The sequence below is a fragment of the Diabrotica virgifera genome, chromosome 6 (genome assembly GCF_917563875.1).
Source record: "Diabrotica virgifera virgifera chromosome 6, PGI_DIABVI_V3a".
In the NCBI taxonomy this organism is placed as follows: domain Eukaryota; kingdom Metazoa; phylum Arthropoda; class Insecta; order Coleoptera; family Chrysomelidae; genus Diabrotica; species Diabrotica virgifera.
Window position 1 is genome coordinate 19,482,469 of NC_065448.1, and position 21,977 is coordinate 19,504,445.

At 33.3% G+C, this 21,977-nt stretch overlaps 1 protein-coding gene across 1 annotated transcript; it reads left to right on the forward strand.

Moving 5' to 3' along the window:
* Positions 1 to 1,522: 1,522 nt before the first annotated feature.
* Positions 1,523 to 20,557, forward strand: LOC114330323 (coiled-coil domain-containing protein 86). Its single transcript, XM_028279645.2, has 2 exons — positions 1,523 to 1,703; positions 20,129 to 20,557. The coding sequence occupies exons 1-2, from the start codon at positions 1,618 to 1,620 to the stop codon at positions 20,499 to 20,501; spliced, it is 459 nt and encodes a 152-aa protein (XP_028135446.2). The 5' UTR covers positions 1,523 to 1,617; the 3' UTR covers positions 20,502 to 20,557.
* Positions 20,558 to 21,977: the final 1,420 nt, after the last annotated feature.

The window sequence follows — 21,977 nt, forward strand, 5'->3', positions numbered from 1 at the left end:
TTCGGAGCGACACCTACTGATCATCAAAAAAGTCATCTGGGAACACTGATTGGACTTCTAATGCCCGGTTGCACCAACAGATCTTAAGCTTAAGTCGAGAATATCATAAGAATTAATACAATATAATTCTAATATATTACAATAAGAATACCATAATATAATAATAGATATAATTGATAATCAGGTAAGAATCCAAAATTATAGTGAAACGTAAGTGATACTCAAAGAAGCCGTATTTATAAGTAGAACTTAGCTAATCTGGAACTTAAGATCTGTTGGTGCAACCAGGCATAAGTTGTCTTATCGGTCTAGGGTTGGTAATAAGGTATTTTTTAGTAATAAGGTAATATTGTTTAATGCACCATTTTGGTTTTACTTGAGATTTTTGGGATGTAAAGAAAATGAAAATACAGAATATAAAAAATGATACCTTTTTCTGATACCTTTAAAAGCACCATCAATACATTAAATTTATACAGAACATCTTTAACATAAATTTTAACTTTTATATTAAAATTTGATTTTTTTAAATTTGCATATTTTTTGTCAAAAATGTCGTAAAAAAGTAGCGCGTGTGTTTTTTAAAGGTGAAATATCCATATTTGACGGTAATCTGAGATGCGTTTATAAATTTTCAGATCAGGTAATTTTGTTTAAGTCCTTTATGTATTTATATAAATTTAAATACCTAATACGATGTCAAAATAGTTACCATTTTGGTTTTCGCATTCACCATACAGGTGTTAAAAATATAGGTAAAAAAACATAACTAGTCTGACTCCTTGAGCAACCATTGCACGCGCAGGTTCTTTTTATAGTCGCTTCAGTTGTCTTATGCAACGCTTACGAAACGATGTTGCTTCATAGGAGGTTGCCTAGGCAACGTCAAGACAACTCAAAAATCGTCCACCAAATTAGTGCAGAATAGGGTCGTCTTCTAGGCAATAACAACGTTGTAACAAAACGTTGCCACGCGGTATACAACGTTGTCGCGTCCACAAATTGCTACTTGGGCATTCTTTCTACATGTCCCAACCATCTGATCATTTGCGATTTGACGAACCTGGTGATGGTAGGTTATTTATTGTACGAAGCCATTAATTCATTTGTGGTTCTTTCCTCCCACCCGTCTTCTGTCTTCCTTTCTCCGAATAGCCGAATACGCATGTCAATATTTTCTTTTCCCACCTTTCAAAAGTATCCTCTTCATTCGTTTTTAATGCCTCGTAGACATAAATATGTACCTACGTACCTACTGTGAGTATAATTACTGTTAAATATTCGGAGTTTACCTTGTCTAGAAACGTATTTTGAACTCATTATTGCTCTTAAACTGACTTAAGCTTTATTCTTTTTTGCTATTCTGGCACCGAACTCCCATTTCTCGTGTTTTCAAAAATAGTCCCTAAAAACATTATTTTGGTATCCTGTTGCCCATTTTATTCTACGTGTATGAATGTATTATGGAAATCATTTAAAAGTGTTTGACTTTAGAATTATTGACAACTGCTGAAAGTAGCTACAATACATCAATAATAAAAAAAAAGAAGAAAAAGTTGGGTTAGTTACATTTGTTGATATATTTAAACGTGTTTTATACTTTTATATTACTACAATATGGCTAAATCACAACAAAAAGAAGCCAATGCAGAAACTCCTGCTGTAAATACAAATTATTCAAATGCAAAAACAACAAAAACCAGGTGTGTATGTTTTTATTTTTTCACAATAATTGTTTCCTGAATGTTATCATCATCAACGGCGTTACACCTCTTCATGAGACTTTGGTGCATTTACTATTGCGTTCCATGTTTGTCGGTTCTATTCCACTATTTCACCTATCTCTCCCATTTTCTTCAGATCCTCTATGTCTGCAACTTTCCACTTTTTCTAGATCGTCCTACAAACCTTCTATCATCTGGTCTTTCCCAAAATACATTTAGTCCTGTCGCCAGGGGGGGTACAACGGCCTCCTTAATTCAGATGGACTTACCCAAGTTTTTTTTATATATTTTGACCCGTAGAATACGAATTTTTTGGGTAACAGCTGATCCGGATGTCGATAAGATTGTTATAGACAAAGAACTTGAGGAATTACATAACAGCGATTTCTCGCAAAACAAAACATCTTTTTGTATTTTTTGGGTCATTTTAAGCAAAAAATATTTCTACAAGTTTTTTCGTAGAATGCATAGTTTTCGAGATAACCGCGGTTGAACTTTCAAAAAATCGAAAAATTGCAATTTTTGAACCCGAATAACTTTTGATTAAAAAATAAAGCAGCAATTCTGCTTACCGCATTTAAAAGGTTAAGTCAAATTATATCGGTTTTAATTATTTGCATTGCTAAAAATTTATTTTTTTTTTTTTGTTAAAAAAAGCTGTAAACACATAGTGTTTCCCGTGCCTAATACATGCGTTTTAACGCATGCTATGTAGAAATTGCCTCGCTTGCACTTGTAGCTACTCTACCTACTCGTTCGATTTTAAATGAGAAATCATTGAAAATATCACTCACCCACTAGGTGTTTATAGCTTTGTTTAACAATAAAATAATAAATTTTTGGCAATGCAAATAATCAAAACTGATATAATTTGACTTAAACTTTCAAATGTGGTAAGCAGAATTGCTACTTTATTTTTTAATCAAAAGTTATTCGGGTTCAAAAATTGCAATTTTTCGATTTTTTGAAAGTTTAACCGCGGTTACCTCGAAAACTATGCATCCTACGAAAAAACTTGTCAGAACATTTTTTGCCTAGAATGACCCAAAAAATACAAAAATATGTTTTGTTTTGCGAGAAATCACTGTTATGTAATTCCTCAAGTTCTTTGTCTATAACAGCGTTTCCCAACCGGTGGGTCGCGACCCACTAGTGGGTCGCGGGCACATTTCAGGTGGGCCGCGGCGTGGCTCTTACAGTAGCTAAGTAGCGTACAGAGTACAGAATAGCGTATCATCATGGGTGAGGGATGGGTCGCGAATATGGAAAAACATCAGAAGGTGGGTCGCGAGACATAAAAGGTTGGGAACCACTGGTCTATAACAATCTTATCGACATCCGGATCGACTGTTACCCAAAAAATTCGTATTCTGCGGGTCAAAATATATAAAAAAACTTGGGTAAGTCCATCTGAATTAAGGAGGCTGTTGTACCCCCCCTGGCGACAGGACTAATTGTTGATAAGGCCATTGTTGTTACTGTGTATCACGTGTCCTGCTTTAGTCTATTGGCCTTTATATATCTGACTAGATTTTCCTTTCTCTAACTTGTTATTTGTATCTGTGCCTCCATTCTTTTGTCACACTGTCTGAAACGACCATATTTCACTTGAAGGATTTTATTTTCCCATACCAGCAATTTATTTACTTCTCTCTTTGTTAGCATCCATGTTTTGCTTCCATAAGTGACTGCTGGTTATATTTATTGTCTTATATATTGGGATTTTTGCACTTTGTGAGAGAAGTTTTAATTTCATTAGATATTGCATTGCAAAGAGAGATCTGCTTCCTTCCATTATATCGACGGCTGAAAGGCAAAAATGACCAAGCGACATTTGGTTAACTTTACACTAGAGCGGTTTAAAGTTTGAAATTTTGAAAAAAAAAATGCATAAAATAGGATTAAGTGGTTTTATTGTCATAATTCCAACGAACTTTAAATGCAGTTTAGATACTTTATAAACTACCCTTTGTAGACTATGTATTTTTTATTACTTTATGAAATAGTGTCGATTAGTAATATTTTCTGCTAAATCGCAACCAGGAAAAGTTACCAACCGACTATATTTTTTTGCCTTCAACTGGAAAAAAATACTGAAAGTGACTAATTTTTATTATCGGAACTGGTAAAATTGACTAAACCTGATAAATTTTTGAATGTATTTTCAGAAATATGACCTATCTGAAAATCATTCATGTTTTGTAACAGGTAAAATGGTTGAACTAGAAAACTAAAAAATATAATATACAGTAATTATCATATTAATAACAAATCTTACTTTGAATCGTGTCGTCTTTATCTGTACGACATGCATGATCAGTGAAATGTATAAATTTCTTATTCGAAATATTTACTGATTTCTTGGCATACTGCTACACTTGCAAATGTTAAGATATTTCTACTAAGTACCAGTGACCTATTTATATAACAGTAAAGCGTTTGTAAAAATGAAAACAGTTATCTGCTACAAAGACTTTAGCTTATGTAGATACTGCAATATGAACTCGAATGCTGGACATTAAAGCAAGAACACATAAATAAGCTACAGTCATTTGAAATGTGGTGTTACAGAAGGATGCTTAGAAAAGCATGGCCACAGAAGAAAACGAACACAGAAGTATTGCGAGAATTGGTTAAAGAATCCGAAATAATAAACACATTAAAAATAAGAAAGTTACAATATCTGGGGCACGCAATGAGGGGACAGCGATATGAAATGCTAAGACTGATAATACAGGGAAATATAAGAGGCGGAGGGAGTATAGGAAGAAGGAAGAAGAAGAAGTTAGTAACACCATTAACAGTTAGTCAGTTATGAATGTATTATTAGAAATATTTATAAGAAACAGGATCCCTCTGGTTTATTTTATGAAGACTATTACTATGATTTTCAAAATGCCAACTACTTGGGTCTTAATGATTATTTGGCAGGTATAGATTGGGAGCGGTGTCTGTTGTACCAGGATATAAATACATCTTTGGAGGTTTTTTATGAAGTCTTGAGTTTGGGAATTTCTTTTTTTGTGCCTTGTAACCTGTTAGAAGAAGATTTTCTGTTGGAGTGAATGCACAGAGAGTGATAAACTCCAACAGAAGTAGGAAAAGAAGATCTACTTAATGTAGCCAAAGGAACAAAAATGTGTGGCTTCTACGTTGGAAGAAGCTGAAGTAACTAAAATACTACTTCGCAGTAGTACTTGTATGGGAAGATGTAAAGACAAAGAGTATAGACTTGATATAGGACTGGAGATGGAAAATTATGAATAGATAGATGTAACTTGAATAGCTAGCTCAATATGCAAGAGAATGGCCACTTGACACTCAAGGAAGGATTCGGCCAATTTGCACGGCTATTTCTGGCTGGACAATAAATTAAAGGAAATGACAATGATGGCTAGAAAATAAGATATTAAGACACTGTTCACAAAGTAGATAAGGTAAATATAATAATATAATGAAAATAGAATAAATTTTTGGGCGCCAGAAGAAGGATAACTGGGTTAACCCTCTTCCAGGTATTCTACGCTGCTATAGAGTATATTAAATTTGTAGTACAAGTAGGTTAAATGTTATTAAAGATTATTAAGTTATAAAATATATTATCAAGATAAAGGAGTAATAAGAAAAAAAAATCACAATAAATGTATATTTATTGAATGTAACTACCAGATTTTCACAATCTCCGAGTTAAGACAAGTAACTAGTATGTAACTCTAACATGACAAAAAAAAATACTAGTGAAAGTCATTTACAGAATTACCTTACAAATATAATCTAAGAATAATCTTAATAAGGTTAGAAAATCTGAATAAGGGTACCTCTAATACAGAAAGTACAACTTACACTTGGTTAGCAGTAACTACCCTCACCCAATAACAATGGTACGAATATCATACGTACACTTAATTCAATACTACCTGATAATATGAACAAGATATTTAATATATGTATGTACAACTCAATGAGTTGACGGGTACCAAGTCCCTAAGTGAACCAACGGAGTTCTGGATACCAAAGATCCTTTTACCGACTCGTGGTTCTTAATAATAATGGCAAGTAAAACTAGTACCTTCCTGAGGGGATGGGTACTAGGGATTTATTCGAATTTAATATAAAAATTAATAGTTAAAGTTAAATAATTTGAATAATAGAAATTTTTAATGATATTTGAAGTTAATTTGAAAAATTTAATTTAAAATATACTAAAATAATTAAAGGAGTTTAAATAGTTATATAAAAGGGAAACAAGCCAAAGAATAATAAAAAAAATATAAGAGTACCAACACTATTGTATGGGAAAGTATCTGAGCTCAGAGATTCTCACCATGGAGGTTACGCAGCTTTGGGGAACGCTATCAATTATTATACTGTTCTGTAATACTATAAAAATCTTGAAAAGGGAAAGGTTATGTGCAATAAATTTATAAAGTACCTATATGAATAAACTAAGTATCCTGAAAATCACAAAAAACAGTCTAAATTTTTACTTAGAGCAAACCGAATGTTCATCAACACAAACCCCTTTTCACAATCTTCCAATGTTCCTTGCGGTGCGTTCCTTGCTGTGTATTCCCCAAATTGACCGGGATGCAATGAGCACAAGGGGGTGCTAACTCCCTCTTGCAACTGTCCTGCTGGAGGTACAAGAAAACAGGTGGAAAAAAAAACCAGTTGAAGGTACAGGCGAAAAAGATAGATATGGAGATCTTCCAGGCTGGTCTCCTAGTGACCGTCTCTCTAGAAGTGGTCTACCTTGGTGGTCTTAGGTTTTCTTTTTTTTTATGATTTCATAGTGGTGGCAGGCCGGAACTCATTTTAAATCTGCATTCAAATTCTTCAACTTCGTATTCACTAATAACTTTATATTCCCTAATGCTGGATGGATTCAATCTTTAATTATAATTTGGATCTTGAAATTGTGGGTAAAATATCCGACACACTTCTAGAAAGCCAATGCCCTCTCGTTAGCTGGCTGACGATCTCCGTGGGCAATTCAATTCCCCTCTCCCATCGATACGCTGTCAAACGCAAGCAAACCAATGTTGCCACACTTAAAATGTGACGTCACAAGCATTTAAAATTCTGTGATGGTGTTATGTTATATTTTAATAACCATTGAAAGAAAATAATTCTAAAAATAATGAAATAATATCTTCCCATCAATAATGGATTCTATAAGGGGCGGAACGTCACATTCCCTTTTGACCACGAGAAAAAAAATTTTAATTAAAAAATTTTTTTTTTTTCACATATTAAACTAAAGTAGTAGTACTTAGTGTATCATTCCCCGTTGATTCGCAAGATTACAAATAATCACAACTAATAATCAAGGGAAAGCAGGATGGTCACTGCAGCAACTAACAGGAATTGCAAAAGATGACCCGAAGTCCTAGTAAACGTGACTGGTGTTTTTTTTTTTTTTTTTTTTTTTTTTTAAAAAGCCAAACAACCTACAGATGAGATTTAATTTATAATGACAAATAAGTGTCGAATTGGCAGCAAATCCAAAGTTGTACTATCCCTGGACATCAGATTTATAAAGGGTATATCCAAGGACGAACAACCAGGCAAAGGTGTGAGCCAATTCATACCCTAACGCAAGTAAATATACTAAAGTCACCAAATAAATCAATAACTAAAATTAGTGAAGAATAATCGAACACTCAATCCAAAATTGGAATAACAATGGACACCAGATTTGTAATGGCATATCCAGAGAAGAACAATCAGGAAGATTTATGGAACAATTCTCACCAATACCGAATAATACAAATAGTAAACATACCAAACGAATCCAAACACATTAACCAAACTAAATGTGGAATTGGACACTCAATCCAAAATCGGACTATCAATGGACACCAGATTTATAAGAGCATATCCAAAGAAGAACGATCAGGAAAATTTATGGACCAATTCCCACTAATACTAAATAAATAACTAAATTAGCTCTACATCTTCCCTCATTCGGTAATATGAGCCTATCTAAACTAAATAATAAAAATGAAGGGTAGCTTATAAGTACTATGACTCTATGGTAAATACAAAATATGACGGGAACGAGCTCCCAATTTTTTTTATAAGACTGTATATTCATTTGAACATACATAGGATTATCCAGGAGATATTCCTGAATCTAAGCAACAACTAATGCCTGAGGATAGAAGAGGGAATCTACTAAAAAGAAAATCAATAATTTGTCCCGACGGGTTGATCACTAACATTACGACTCTACGTATATGGATAATCAAAGCATCAATATACTATGAACTAAGAGACATAAAATAAGCAAACTAAACTTCCCTATTATCGTGTGAAAACGTGCCTGGAATATCTGGACTAATTACACAAGAATGGTTAGGAAATGTTGCGCACCGTTTCCCGACCGGAAATATTATCATGCATAAACATCCGCATACTCAACCATGAAAGACATGGATTACGAAATCGGATAGCAGTGATCAGTTGCTGAATTTCGAACCCACGTATTCACCAACTTTGAGCATTAACAGACTAGTTCATAAGAAGAAATATGAAAGACTCAAGAATTCATCTATAAACCAAAATTCCAAACTCATTCCAGAATTATACTGTGGAGAAAATAAGGATCTGAATTATTGTAAAGTATCTAACATGTCCGTGACAAATGTCAATAGCGTAACCCAATAACAAATTAAAAACCCCATCTTTCCAATATGGCAAATCCAATACTTACATGATATAAAAATAATATAAAAAAATAATAATAAGTAGGTAATCAAATATCCAAAATATAACACATAATCTAAGATATGGTAGTGTAACATAGTTCCATCTATATTCAGCGAGAGTACTAATATGAGCCTACATATCCAAATATCTAAATATATAATAATCAACAGCTCTTTTATTGTAAGAGGTTGAGTAAGCAAACCGAAAATACAAGTGGAGGTTATCAAACTTGGTAGTACTACTGCCTGGATTAATACTGAAGAGTATTGATCCCTAATGATTAAACTGCAACTCATAATACAAAAAAAATGATAAACTCGTATAAGCGGTATTACAGAATAATTCTTCGGTACCTAGTACTTAAGAAGTGAGAAGTCATTAAACCATGCCGAAGGATGAAAATTGAACTATGGACTTGCACTATCGAGTGATTAAAAAATTAAACCTAATTCTAATCCATAATTACAACGAGCTAAAGGCAACCACAGGAAGGGATTAGCTCAACAACCCTGTTAAGCTAATCTTCTTCCGATGAAGTTGAATCAGCATCGTCCATGGTATTGTCAGGCAGTAAATCCTTTACATGAAATTGACCAATTCGCTTATTAGTCGAATTGTCCTTTAATTCATAAATCAAAGGAGATACTACCCTTAATACAGTACACGGAACATATTTCTGGCACAACTTTGCAGAAATGGCATCACCCTTACTGGATTTGACAAAATTGCGCTTTAAGACTCGATCACCAACAAAGAATCGCAGATCTCGTTTCCTCAAATTATAGTGCTGCTGGTTCCTTAGGTAAGAAGATTTTAACTTCTTCCTAATGTCTGAGAAAATATGAGGTAACGTCTGGAGATCATCTAAGCGATGAAGTTTCTCAGATATTTGAGGAAGGTTTTCGGAATTGTCTGAAATTAATCCAAAATAAGCACCTGATAACGCAACATTTCTACCAAAATTCAGATATGCTGGGGAGCACTGGGTCACTTCATGGACAGAAGTCCTTATGGCCTGAGCTATGGAATGGATATATTGATCCCAAGCTCGGTGATCCGGGTAGGTATAGGACCTTAGAGCTGTGACAATACTGCGATTTACTCTCTCAGTATGATTTGCTTGTGGATGGTAGGCAGCATTGTAAAAGGTCTTTTGAACCTTATATTTAGCTAAAAGATCTTTAAAGGCCTTTGATACAAACTGAGGACCATTGTCACATGACACAATTTGGGGAACACCGTACACCAAAAAGACTTGTTCCTCCAAATATTTCAAAATTGCTGGAGTTGTGGCCTGACGAAGAGGACAAACTAAAGGAAATTTAGTGAAATAATCCACAACTACCAGGCAATAGGTATTACCCTTGTAGCTCCGAGGATACGGTCCAATGAGATCCATTGAGATCATCTGCCAAGGAAAATTGATGTTTCTGAAGGAACCCATAAGTCCAGCTTGTGGTAGGTTACTTGGTTTGCAAGTAGCACAAACCATGCATTTAGAAATGTACCTTTTAATAGACTTCCGCATGCCAGGCCAATAATATAATTCAGCAATGCGGTGATATGTCTTATAAAACCCAAAATGACCAGCTGTAACTTCATCATGAAACATATGCAGAATATTTTCCCTATTTGGCGTAGGCACAACTATTTTCCACTCCGACATGTTGGATAAGGACTCTATCGGACTAAAGGTGTGTTTGTACAGAACATTATTCTCTACCTTAAAATCAGGATATTTTTGTGGGTCTTGAGTAACCCTATCAATCATATTCTGATACCACACATCAGGGGTTAAAGAAGACAGATCTAGGACATTAATATCGTGGACACGTGAAAGAGCATCTGCAACCACGACCCCGTTTGCCTTTCTATGGACAATCTTATATGAATAGGCAGCCAGTTTACATATCCATCGAGAAAGTCTCTGAGAAGGGTTTTTCATACTATGAAGCCATACCAAGGAACTATGGTCCGTAATTATAGTGAAATTACGACCTTCCAAATAATAACGAAACGCTTCTAACCCATGGATGATAGCTAAGAGTTCTTTCTCTGTGGTTGAATAGTTTTTCTGGGCCTTATTCAACTTCTTACTAGTGTAAGCTATTGGGTGTTCAGAGCCATCCTTCAACTGAAATAATACGCCACCAGAAGCAGTATTAGAGCAATCTGTCATTAGATAAAAATGCTAAAACGTTGGGCGCCAATGTAACCTGTTAGAAGAAGATTTTCTGTTGGAGTGAATGCACAGAGAGTGATAAACTCCAACAGAAGTAGGAAAAAGAAGATCTACTTAATGTAGCCAAAGGAACAAAAATGTGTGGCTTCTACGTTGGAAGAAGCTGAAGTAACTAAAATACTACTTCGCAGTAGTACTTGTATGGGAAGATGTAAAGACAAAGAGTATAGACTTGATATAGGACTGGAGATGGAAAATTATGAATAGATAGATGTAACTTGAATAGCTAGCTCAATATGCAAGAGAATGGCCACTTGACACTCAAGGAAGGATTCGGCCAATTTGCACGGCTATTTCTGGCTGGACAATAAATTAAAGGAAATGACAATGATGGCTAGAAAAGAAGATATTAAGACACTGTTCACAAAGTAGATAAGGTAAATATAATAATATAATGAAAATAGAATAAATTTTTGGGCGCCAGAAGAAGGATAACTGGGTTAACCCTCTTCCAGGTATTCTACGCTGCTATAGAGTATATTAAATTTGTAGTACAAGTAGGTTAAATGTTATTAAAGATTATTAAGTTATAAAATATATTATCAAGATAAAGGAGTAATAAGAAAAAAAAATCACAATAAATGTATATTTATTGAATGTAACTACCAGATTTTCACAATCTCCGAGTTAAGACAAGTAACTAGTATGTAACTCTAACATGACAAAAAAAAAATACTAGTGAAAGTCATTTACAGAATTACCTTACAAATATAATCTAAGAATAATCTTAATAAGGTTAGAAAATCTGAATAAGGGTACCTCTAATACAGAAAGTACAACTTACACTTGGTTAGCAGTAACTACCCTCACCCAATAACAATGGTACGAATATCATACGTACACTTAATTCAATACTACCTGATAATATGAACAAGATATTTAATATATGTATGTACAACTCAATGAGTTGACGGGTACCAAGTCCCTAAGTGAACCAACGGAGTTCTGGATACCAAAGATCCTTTTACCGACTCGTGGTTCTTAATAATAATGGCAAGTAAAACTAGTACCTTCCTGAGGGGATGGGTACTAGGGATTTATTCGAATTTAATATAAAAATTAATAGTTAAAGTTAAATAATTTGAATAATAGAAATTTTTAATGATATTTGAAGTTAATTTGAAAAATTTAATTTAAAATATACTAAAATAATTAAAGGAGTTTAAATAGTTATATAAAAGGGAAACAAGCCAAAGAATAATAAAAAAAATATAAGAGTACCAACACTATTGTATGGGAAAGTATCTGAGCTCAGAGATTCTCACCATGGAGGTTACGCAGCTTTGGGGAACGCTATCAATTATTATACTGTTCTGTAATACTATAAAAATCTTGAAAAGGGAAAGGTTATGTGCAATAAATTTATAAAGTACCTATATGAATAAACTAAGTATCCTGAAAATCACAAAAAACAGTCTAAATTTTTACTTAGAGCAAACCGAATGTTCATCAACACAAACCCCTTTTCACAATCTTCCAATGTTCCTTGCGGTGCGTTCCTTGCTGTGTATTCCCCAAATTGACCGGGATGCAATGAGCACAAGGGGGTGCTAACTCCCTCTTGCAACTGTCCTGCTGGAGGTACAAGAAAACAGGTGGAAAAAAAAACCAGTTGAAGGTACAGGCGAAAAAGATAGATATGGAGATCTTCCAGGCTGGTCTCCTAGTGACCGTCTTTCTAGAAGTGGTCTACCTTGGTGGTCTTAGGTTTTCTTTTTTTTTATGATTTCATAGTGGTGGCAGGCCGGAACTCATTTTAAATCTGCATTCAAATTCTTCAACTTCGTATTCACTAATAACTTTATATTCCCTAATGCTGGATGGATTCAATCTTTAATTATAATTTGGATCTTGAAATTGTGGGTAAAATATCCGACACACTTCTAGAAAGCCAATGCCCTCTCGTTAGCTGGCTGACGATCTCCGTGGGCAATTCAATTCCCCTCTCCCATCGATACGCTGTCAAACGCAAGCAAACCAATGTTGCCACACTTAAAATGTGACGTCACAAGCATTTAAAATTCTGTGATGGTGTTATGTTATATTTTAATAACCATTGAAAGAAAATAATTCTAAAAATAATGAAATAATATCTTCCCATCAATAATGGATTCTATAAGGGGCGGAACGTCACAGCCTCTAAAGAAATATAAAACTGGGACGTATCCTAAGTGGTTTTCATCTGAGCTTAGAAATCTTTGTTACCTTAAAAGAGCAGCACACAGAGCCTATGTCCATACGAAATCCTATGCTAGTTATAATGAGTTTTCTAGGTTGCGAGGGGAGTGTAAATGAGTCAGGGAGGTATGTTGGCAACACTATTTAATTAAGGTGGATCAAGAATTTAAATTAAATCCTAGATATTTTTGGAAATATATCCGAGACTTAAAGTCAAATCATTCTCTGCCATCACAAACAAGCCAGAAATGGTCAAGAAAGTGTTGCATTGTTTAAAAACTTTTTTGAATCAGTATATACTTCCAGGAACCAGGATGATTCACTGTCAATAGAGATACCTGAAAATGTTTCTGAAAGTTTTAACTTCACTTATATTTCAAAAGTAGAAATTTTTAACAAAATCTTGGAGCTTCCTAATAAAAACACACTAGGTCCAGATGGGGTACCAAACAGTTTACTTAAGCACTGTATTTACACTTTAGTTGTTCCATTATATTTAATAGGTATATAATCAATCTTTGAAGTGCTCAATATTTCCAGATAAATGGAAGCATAGTTTTATAATGCCTATATTTAAAAGTGGGGCAAAAAATCTTGTTACTAACTATAGGAGTGTCTGTATCCAGTCATCAATCCCAAAACTATTTGATAGCTTAGTAAGTGATCAATTGAAGTGGCTCTGTAGAGGATTAATATCCAATAACCAACATGGCTTTTGTGCAGGTAGATCTACGGTCACCAATTTATTATCGTATCAGATGCAAATTACAAAAGCACTTGAAAACTTTCAACAAGTGGATTCTATATATACTGATTTTTCCAAAGCCTTTGACCAAGTAGATCACCACACATTACTCAATAGGCTTTATAATGTTGGGTTTAGCATAGACACTCTAAAATGGATTAAGAGCTTTTTGTCTGACCGTCAGCAAAGAGTTAAAATAGGTGCGTATCATTCAGATTCTATAAATGTTACCTCAGGAGTTCCCCAAGGAGGACACGGTTCTCCGATTTTCTTTGTTTCATTTGTAAATAGTATTTTTGAATGTTTTAAGAACTGTGAAGCCCTGGGTTTTGCAGATGATTTGAAATTTTTTAGAGTAATTGCCAGGTTGGAGGATCAAAAACTTCTGCAGGAAGATGTTGATAGATTAGATCAATGGTGTAGGATAAATAAGCTAAGGTTAAACATTTCTAAATGTTGTCACATAAGCTTCTTTAAAGGAATTAGAAAATTGAATACTTCTTATTCATTACAAGGGATAACACTGAATTATGTTTCTAAAATTAAGGATTTAGGGGTTATTTTTGATGAAAACTTAACTTTTGTGGAACACATTAATACAATTACAGTGAAATCATAAAAAATGCTAGGTTTTATAGTTAGGAGTTGTAAAGCTTTTTCTGTAAATACATTCAAAATTGTTTATTGTTCATTAGTTAGGTCTAGATTAGAGTATGCTTCGGTGATATGGTCTCCATATCATGCAGTGCACATTACAACAATTGAAAGCATTCAGCATAAATTCTTGCGGGTGTGCTCTTATAAACTTAAGTTGATTATAGTAGATCATGAGTACAGTAGAACTCCAATTATCCGGACTCCAATTATCCGGATCAGATTGAGAAAAAGAAAAAATCAAGTTTGTAAAAAAATAATTCATTTTACTGTGATTCAGTATTGTGTGTCAATATTACGTAATGTAAACTTTATCATTTACATATTGTTGTGTATACTATATTGTTTTTCATAATAAATACCGTATATGTTCTCCATTGTGTTTGGCTGTAATTACGTTTCTTTTCCGGAAAAGGCCTTTTTCGAGAAAAATCCAATTATTCGGATTTTTGATTATCCGGATCGGGTCCGGTCCCAATTAATCCGGATAATTGGAGTTCTACTGGATAGTGAAATTGAAAAGCAACTTAAGTTACAATCCCTGGTAGATCGCAGGATTTGTGCTGGATTAATATTTCTGTACAAATTAGTAAATTGTACAATATATTGTACAGATCTATTGAATCAATTACACATTGGGATTCCCTCAAGAAATAGGAGAAATCGTTCTATCTCATTTTTTGTACCATTTCACAGAACAAACTTTGGTTACTACTCTCCTTTAGATAGATATGCAAGAATTATAAATCAGTATCATCTAGAGGTCTTTGGTATTAGTTTATATTATTTTAAAAGTCAGTTAAGGAGCATAAATTTTTAGATTGCAATATGACGTGATGTAACCTAGTCTCTATTTAAGGGTGTATATGATAATGTATAATGGAAATAATTTATTTTAAATTTTTAATTTAGAATTAAGTTTATTTTCAATCTGTTTACATATTGTTATTTATTTTGTTAATTGTAATTTGTTAATGGGGTTTTCTCGTAAAATAAATAAATAAAAAACACCAAACACTAATGTAGTATAAGAAACACTAAAATATTATAAATCTGGGTACTTACCGAAGGTAAATCTTTGGTAGATGCCCCTGCTCTTGCCAAAGCTAGGTTTAGGATGTTATGTATTCGTTTTCTACTCTCCATTATATTAATAAAACAATACTGTTGATTCAAAAATAAGTTATAATAGTAATACCCAATAGTAAAAATATCGATTTTAGCTATTCCACAATTTCGAAGCACACTGACCGGTATTCTGTTACTAACTACAAATCAAACTATGATTTGGAGCCCTTCTAAACGGCGGAACAGGTTACGTGCAATAATGATAAAATTCCTTTTAAAATTTCCTTTTTAAAGAAATATAATATTATATCTAAGCAACAAAAACGTAAAAACGCTGGACGGAAGGGCCGCCCGAGAACTTTATCGTACCGATCTATTATCGTTATCGTTATCGTACTAGATACTGGCATTCTATAAAAATAACAAAGTTACTCGTTATTTTGATATTTTAGAAACACCTTGTATACTTGAAAATATTTTATGGTTCTACGCATCATTAATTCCTGCGTTTGAGAAAATGTTCGACGCCATATTTCGGGGACACACTATAGATGTATAGATTATTGCATAAATCAATAGAATATTATGGTAGGGGAGCCCAAGTGGGGATTTTTGCAGTTACTCAGGCGCGTCAGATTATTACATGGGGAGAAACCTTGTACCCTGAAAATGTACCTCTATCGTATATTGGCTCTTAATGCAGGGGAGTTCGTTAAGGGAGGGCCGAAAAAATATATATCGATAGAAAAACTCGAAATCATCAGATTAAGATAAGGTAAGTTAAGTACATGCAAAACAGTGTATATTTCAAAAATCTGACGATTTGAGCGGGGTGTAAGGAAATGGCTGAGTCCCAAAATTTTACAAGAAAAAAGCGAATATTTTGGCGAAATGAATGACAGATCGAAAAACTAAAAAATACATACTCAATATTTTTCAAAAATCTATCGAATGATACCAAACTCGACTTCTCACGGAGAGGGGTGGGGGTAAATTTAATATTTTAAATACGAATCCCGCGATATTTCGCGAAGTGAACATCAGATAGAAAAACTAAAAAATACACTTATTCAATATTTTTTAAAAATCTATCGAATGGCACCAAACACGAACCCCCACGGAGGTGGGGTGGGGGTTACTTTAAAATCTTAAATGGAGCCCCAATTTTTTATTGCAAATTTGGATTCCTTACATAAAAATAAGTAACTTTTATTCGAAACATTTTTTCGAATTATGGATAGATGGCGTTATAATCTAAAAAAACGATTGTTGGAAGTGGAAAATTAAATTTAAAATGGAAAAGTCCCCACTAAAATGGAAAACTTTACTTAACTTTTTTTGGTTTTAGGACCTACTCTTCACAACCCAATAGGTCCCCATAACGCTTGAGTAACTGCAAATTTAGCATACTTTGCTCCACTACCATTATAGTCATACTTTCATTTCAAATTAGTGTTCATGTTTCTGAGAAATTAATAGTTTACAATATTTGCATTTCATTCTATTTATATTACGCCAGTCAATGCGCGAGATTAAGAACAAGATATTACCTCCGAATTCTATCCTACTGCATGGATTTTAATGAAATTTTGGGAGTAGCCCAATCTCCTAATTCAAAGTCTATCCTATATACTATGGCGCTTTTATCATGTGGGCGGTTCCCACCACTTCTCGGGGGTGGAACATTTTTATTTTCGAATTACATGGAGAAAAAGGAAGATTTTTAAGAAAATTTAAAAATGCATTCTATAATTTGATCACATTTTTTACAAAAACCATTCATTTTAAACCCATTCAACTTTTTGAAAGTAGAAATAACACTGTATTAAAAGGTATTACAGAAGAAAAACAATGCATTTAAATTCTGGTGGATGAGGGGTTAAATGTATGTACAGTAAAGCGTCGATTATCCAAACGTCGATCAACCGAACGATTGGTTATCCTAACTCCCGACTCCCGCGCCCCACACTCGAGTACCAAGCAAGCGTTAGTAATTAACGCTTAAATATCTTCAATTTTGTATCCAAAAATATATTGTTGCAAAGACTGCACTTTTTTGTTTAATTGCTATTTGTCATTATCAAGATATAAATAAATATGTAGGTATGTAAATATGGCTTTTATTCACTTGTGGATAAATATGTATGACTATATCATTATAGTTCGATTATCCGAACAAATCGGTTTTCCGAACACCCATGTCCCCCAATTAGTTCGGATAATCGACGCTCTACTGTACTTCCCATTTTGCCTTAAAGTACATTAGTCATATATTTTTTGCACCATGTCTCGCTTAGTTTTAATTTAACCGACATTTAACGGTGCCCATTTTAAAGGCCTTTTCAAACACTACAAAAGGTGTAATATACACCTAGGCATTATACACCTAAAACATACCGTTCCTCTGTTATTTCAAGTTGAATACACCAATTTGAGCATGCACAAAAAAACAAACTCTTTTCACCTACCATATCTCTTTTTGTATTATAAATAGAACATTTACGAAGGAACGAATCTCTTTGTTATTTATAATCTAAAGAAATGTTTTATATAGTGTTTTTAGTTCGATATATAGTTTTTAACGTATTCACAAAAAACCGTCCGAAAAGGTGTCATTTTTCAATCAAAATGGCCAATTTTCAACTACGCATAACTCAAAAAGTATTGAGTTCTCAAAAAAAAGTATATACCAGTTTTTGCTTAGAAATAGGTTCTCTAGCCACTTCCGTGCTTATTTTGACCAACAAATTTTCCACCCCCTTGAAGGGGTGGGAACCGCCCCAAGATAAAAGCGCCATAGTATATAGGGTAGATTTTGTTTCTTGAGCTATTTCCTGCTTACTGTGAAAATATCAAGTACATCGATGTAGTAGGATGGAATTCGGAGCCAAATACCCTCATTAGACTGCCCTATAATAATGCTCTGCTACTATCGCGTGAGAGAGGACACACACAAGATTATAGCAAAATTTCTATTTACTGTAACTTTTCGAGTTTTTGAGCTACAGCAACGAGTTTTATGTCATGGAAAAGGTAATTTTGCATTCTTTCAAAATATTTAAAAATATACAGGGTGTATCTAAAAAAATTAAGATTTTTGTTTTTATTTCCGGTTTAACCGGAAGCCATATTTTGGGTAAAATTTATTGTGATAATATACCATATATGTCTGCAACATAAAGTACATAAGTACAGTCTGTACATAAAGTACCATAGTAGTACCATACCATACCATAGTAGTACCAGTCTGTACATAAAGTACCATATATGTCTGCGAAATTTCAAATTTTAGTTTCTATTACAAAGGAAGTTACGGGCACTCGAATATTTTTTTATAAAAAATTCATAACTCCCCTCCTATGGGGAGTTAAGAAATATGACTAATGTCATTGAATTTACCGATAGGATATCAAAAATATATCAAAAAATAAACAAATTCCTTGGAGCCATTTTTGAGAAAATCTAGTTCAAAGTTATGTCAAATTTTGACCCCTTAAATATAGGCAACCCATAACTTTTTCTGAAAAACGATAATATTCTTCTTGTAGCCCCATCTTTAGGCTACATAACGACTTTTTCAAATTAAACTTATCTTAAACAAGTTTTTAGATAGGTAGGGAAATGTGTCGGGTGGGCGGTCGGCCATGTTGGCCGCCATTTTGAATTTGGAAATTTCAAATTCCGTATTTCTATTTAACTATCGATGAGCTAACTTTGAGTTAAATTTCATTCGTTTCGGTCAAAATTTGCAAAAATGGGCCCTAAATAACCCCCCTATTTCGGCCCCCCTTTGAGAGGTTTTTTTTAAAGCTTAGTTTCTCGACAAAATTTTCTTAAACTTACTCATACCGAATTTCATCTAAATCGGTCCGGTAGTTTTTGCTGGGTGGTGGCGACATACGTACATACGTACGTACGTACATACATACGTACGTACATACTTCCGACATGTTTTTTATTTGCTTTTTAGACTCAGGGGGTCTCAAAAAAAGTGAAATCTGAAAAAAAAATTTTTGCACGATCCTATAACTTTATCTATTATACTATACTACGTATGTAGTACGATAAAGTAAAAAACGGCAGGTAAATTATTACCATGCGACAACTTCGACCTATTTTCGGTAGAAAGAAGGAACTATTGATCTTTTTTAAGAAAGTTACATCTCGATATAATTAACTAAACAAAAATGGTATTCAATTAATGCGCGAAAAAATGTAATAAATGACAAAAACAAAATGTTCGAGTAGGGTAAAATTTCTTAAGCATGTTAAAAACTCTAGATATTGTTTGTAAAAAATCACTAAGCGCCCAAACATTTAAAATACAATCTAATAAAAACTTACTAACTGTCAATGATTAAAATGGAAGAAGTACCAAATGAAAGTTGTTCTTAAATTTACAAAATTCTAGTCGCTTGGTCGTCGAAAATTGTTAAAAATATCAATTATTTTAAGTAACCAAGCGACAAAAACTTGATCGTAGTCGCATGAGGATACAACCAATCGACGCAGAAAAATTTTCTGATTTCAGTGATATATAATATATGTCAATATCGCCCAAATTGGCGTTTGGTAACTTTTGCCTTTCAACCGTCGATATGCTTTTCAACATCTTGCTTGTTCTATTTGTTGTCATTGGTGATTGTTGCTTCCAGATATTTAAACTCTTTGACCAGTTCGAAGTTATGATTGTTTATAGTAATATTTTACCTTATGCTCCATCATTCTTGTTTTGTGATCCGAAACGACCATGTATGTAACTTTTATGTTCATCCTTATCTAAAACATATCCTTCTATGATTTTAGAAGTGGTTCCAAACCCGAAGCGGTTCCAAGAGGTAAACCAAAGTCAGGCAGGATTTGGAAATCCGAAAGGAAAAAATTCTCCACAGTGATAAAAACCAAAGGAATTAAAAACTCATTTGAAAGGAAAGAAGCTCTACGACAGAAATTGAAGCATGTGAAAGAATTAACGAATTCCATCAAAGCTGCAAAACAAGAAGAAAAAGAAAAGAGAAAGGAACGGAGAAGAGCAAACTTAAAGAAGCAAGAAGAGAATAGGTTAAAATCGGAAGTTGTGCAAGTGATCACAAATACCAAGAAACTGAAGAAAACAAAGAAGAAACACCTAAGGAACATTGAGAAAAGAGATACTACAGTTGTGTCTAAATCTAAATAGGTTGTATGTAATGTATATTTTTGTTTACTTCATTATTAAAACAAATTAGATAATCATTGTGTTGCTTAACTGTTGTCATAATTATTTAAGGCCACCCGAAGTCCCATTTAATGACAATTTTAACAATATGTCACATATCTCTGTAACCAAAGCACTTTTTTTATTTTGAATCTAGATGTATTGTTTAGCTCCGCGTAGATTTTGTAAAGTTAGAGTGAAAAAAAAACATGTATTTTAAAAAAATTTAAAATACTTTTCCAACAAAACCCAAAAAAGTTTAGATTTTATTTTTTATTTTACATACTTGTTTTTGTACATTTCAATAAAACTTTACCAGGAACTTGATATTATCTATCTACAAGTGCTGTAAAAATTTGGACCTTCTATCATCTAAGGATCCAGAGATATTTGACATCAAAGGTTAAAAAACCCAGTATTCAAGAATTCGCAAAAACATAAAACACTCTAATAAGCTATAAAGAAAGCTACCAGTTCAGTAGCAGTTGAGTGCAGACGTTCAAAAAACAAATAATTTTGTAACCATGGACATTTTCTATTATAATGTGTCATAATATCGTTGGAAAGAGAAGATTTCAGAGAGTAATTTTCAATCATAACCCAAAAAAACTTACAAAATTCAATTTTCAGACTTTGGCTGCCCTTAACTGCTTTTCTTTCCTTTTTCATCTCTTTAAAAAGATATATAGTAAATACTATAATACATTAACATAGATTTGAAACACTACAATTTTAACGTGTTACATTACTATACTGTTTCAAATTACTGCACATTCGAGTACTAAGAATTATTTTATATTGGTCCATAATCATTGGCTGTTTAATAACCCATGGATTAATAGTCCACTTCCATGATACTTGAACATGAACAGCCAGGGTACTGAAGCGTTTTTTCGACAGGTAATACCTATAAGAGCAAATTGTAACTATTTCCTGCGTAGGATCTGGCGGCCATTTTTATTTATAACAATTGCCTAACTGTCAAAAAGTGGCATTTTTCACTTTTTTTTTCAAATCAATGGAAAACAGGGAAACTTATGGTATTTTTAGTACAAATATCTTCGAGCTTATGGAAATAGCTTTAAAATGACGTACTACAAAGTTTGATATACTCATTTATTGTTAATATAATTGCGAAAAAAGGTCGGAAATGCAAAAAAATATTTTCGCAATAACTGTTGTAAAAATTAGTGTACAGCTTTGAAATTTTTGTCAAATAAGGGGTCTTTGGTGCTTAATATGTCATAAAAATTTCAAAGCGATTCATTCGATTGTTTAAATCTTATTCAAATTGTTTATCCCAGAGAGCATTTTTTTGCAATAACAAAAGTCAGAAAAAATGACGTTAGAATCATTCCACAGGTGTCAAATGAAAGAGCATGAGCTATATTTTCAACTTAGTTTAAAAAAAGTGAATAAAAAATGCATTTATTAGTAATAAATAATTATGCAAAAGTA

Bases quoted from the DNA above. Each gene is read 5' to 3' on its own strand.
- LOC114330323 (XM_028279645.2), top strand. From the start codon at position 1,618: ATGGCTAAATCACAACAAAAAGAAGCCAATGCAGAAACTCCTGCTGTA. The intron at 1,704-20,128 runs GTGTGTATGTTT...CTATGATTTTAG, and splicing joins GCAAAAACAACAAAAACCAG to AAGTGGTTCCAAACCCGAAG.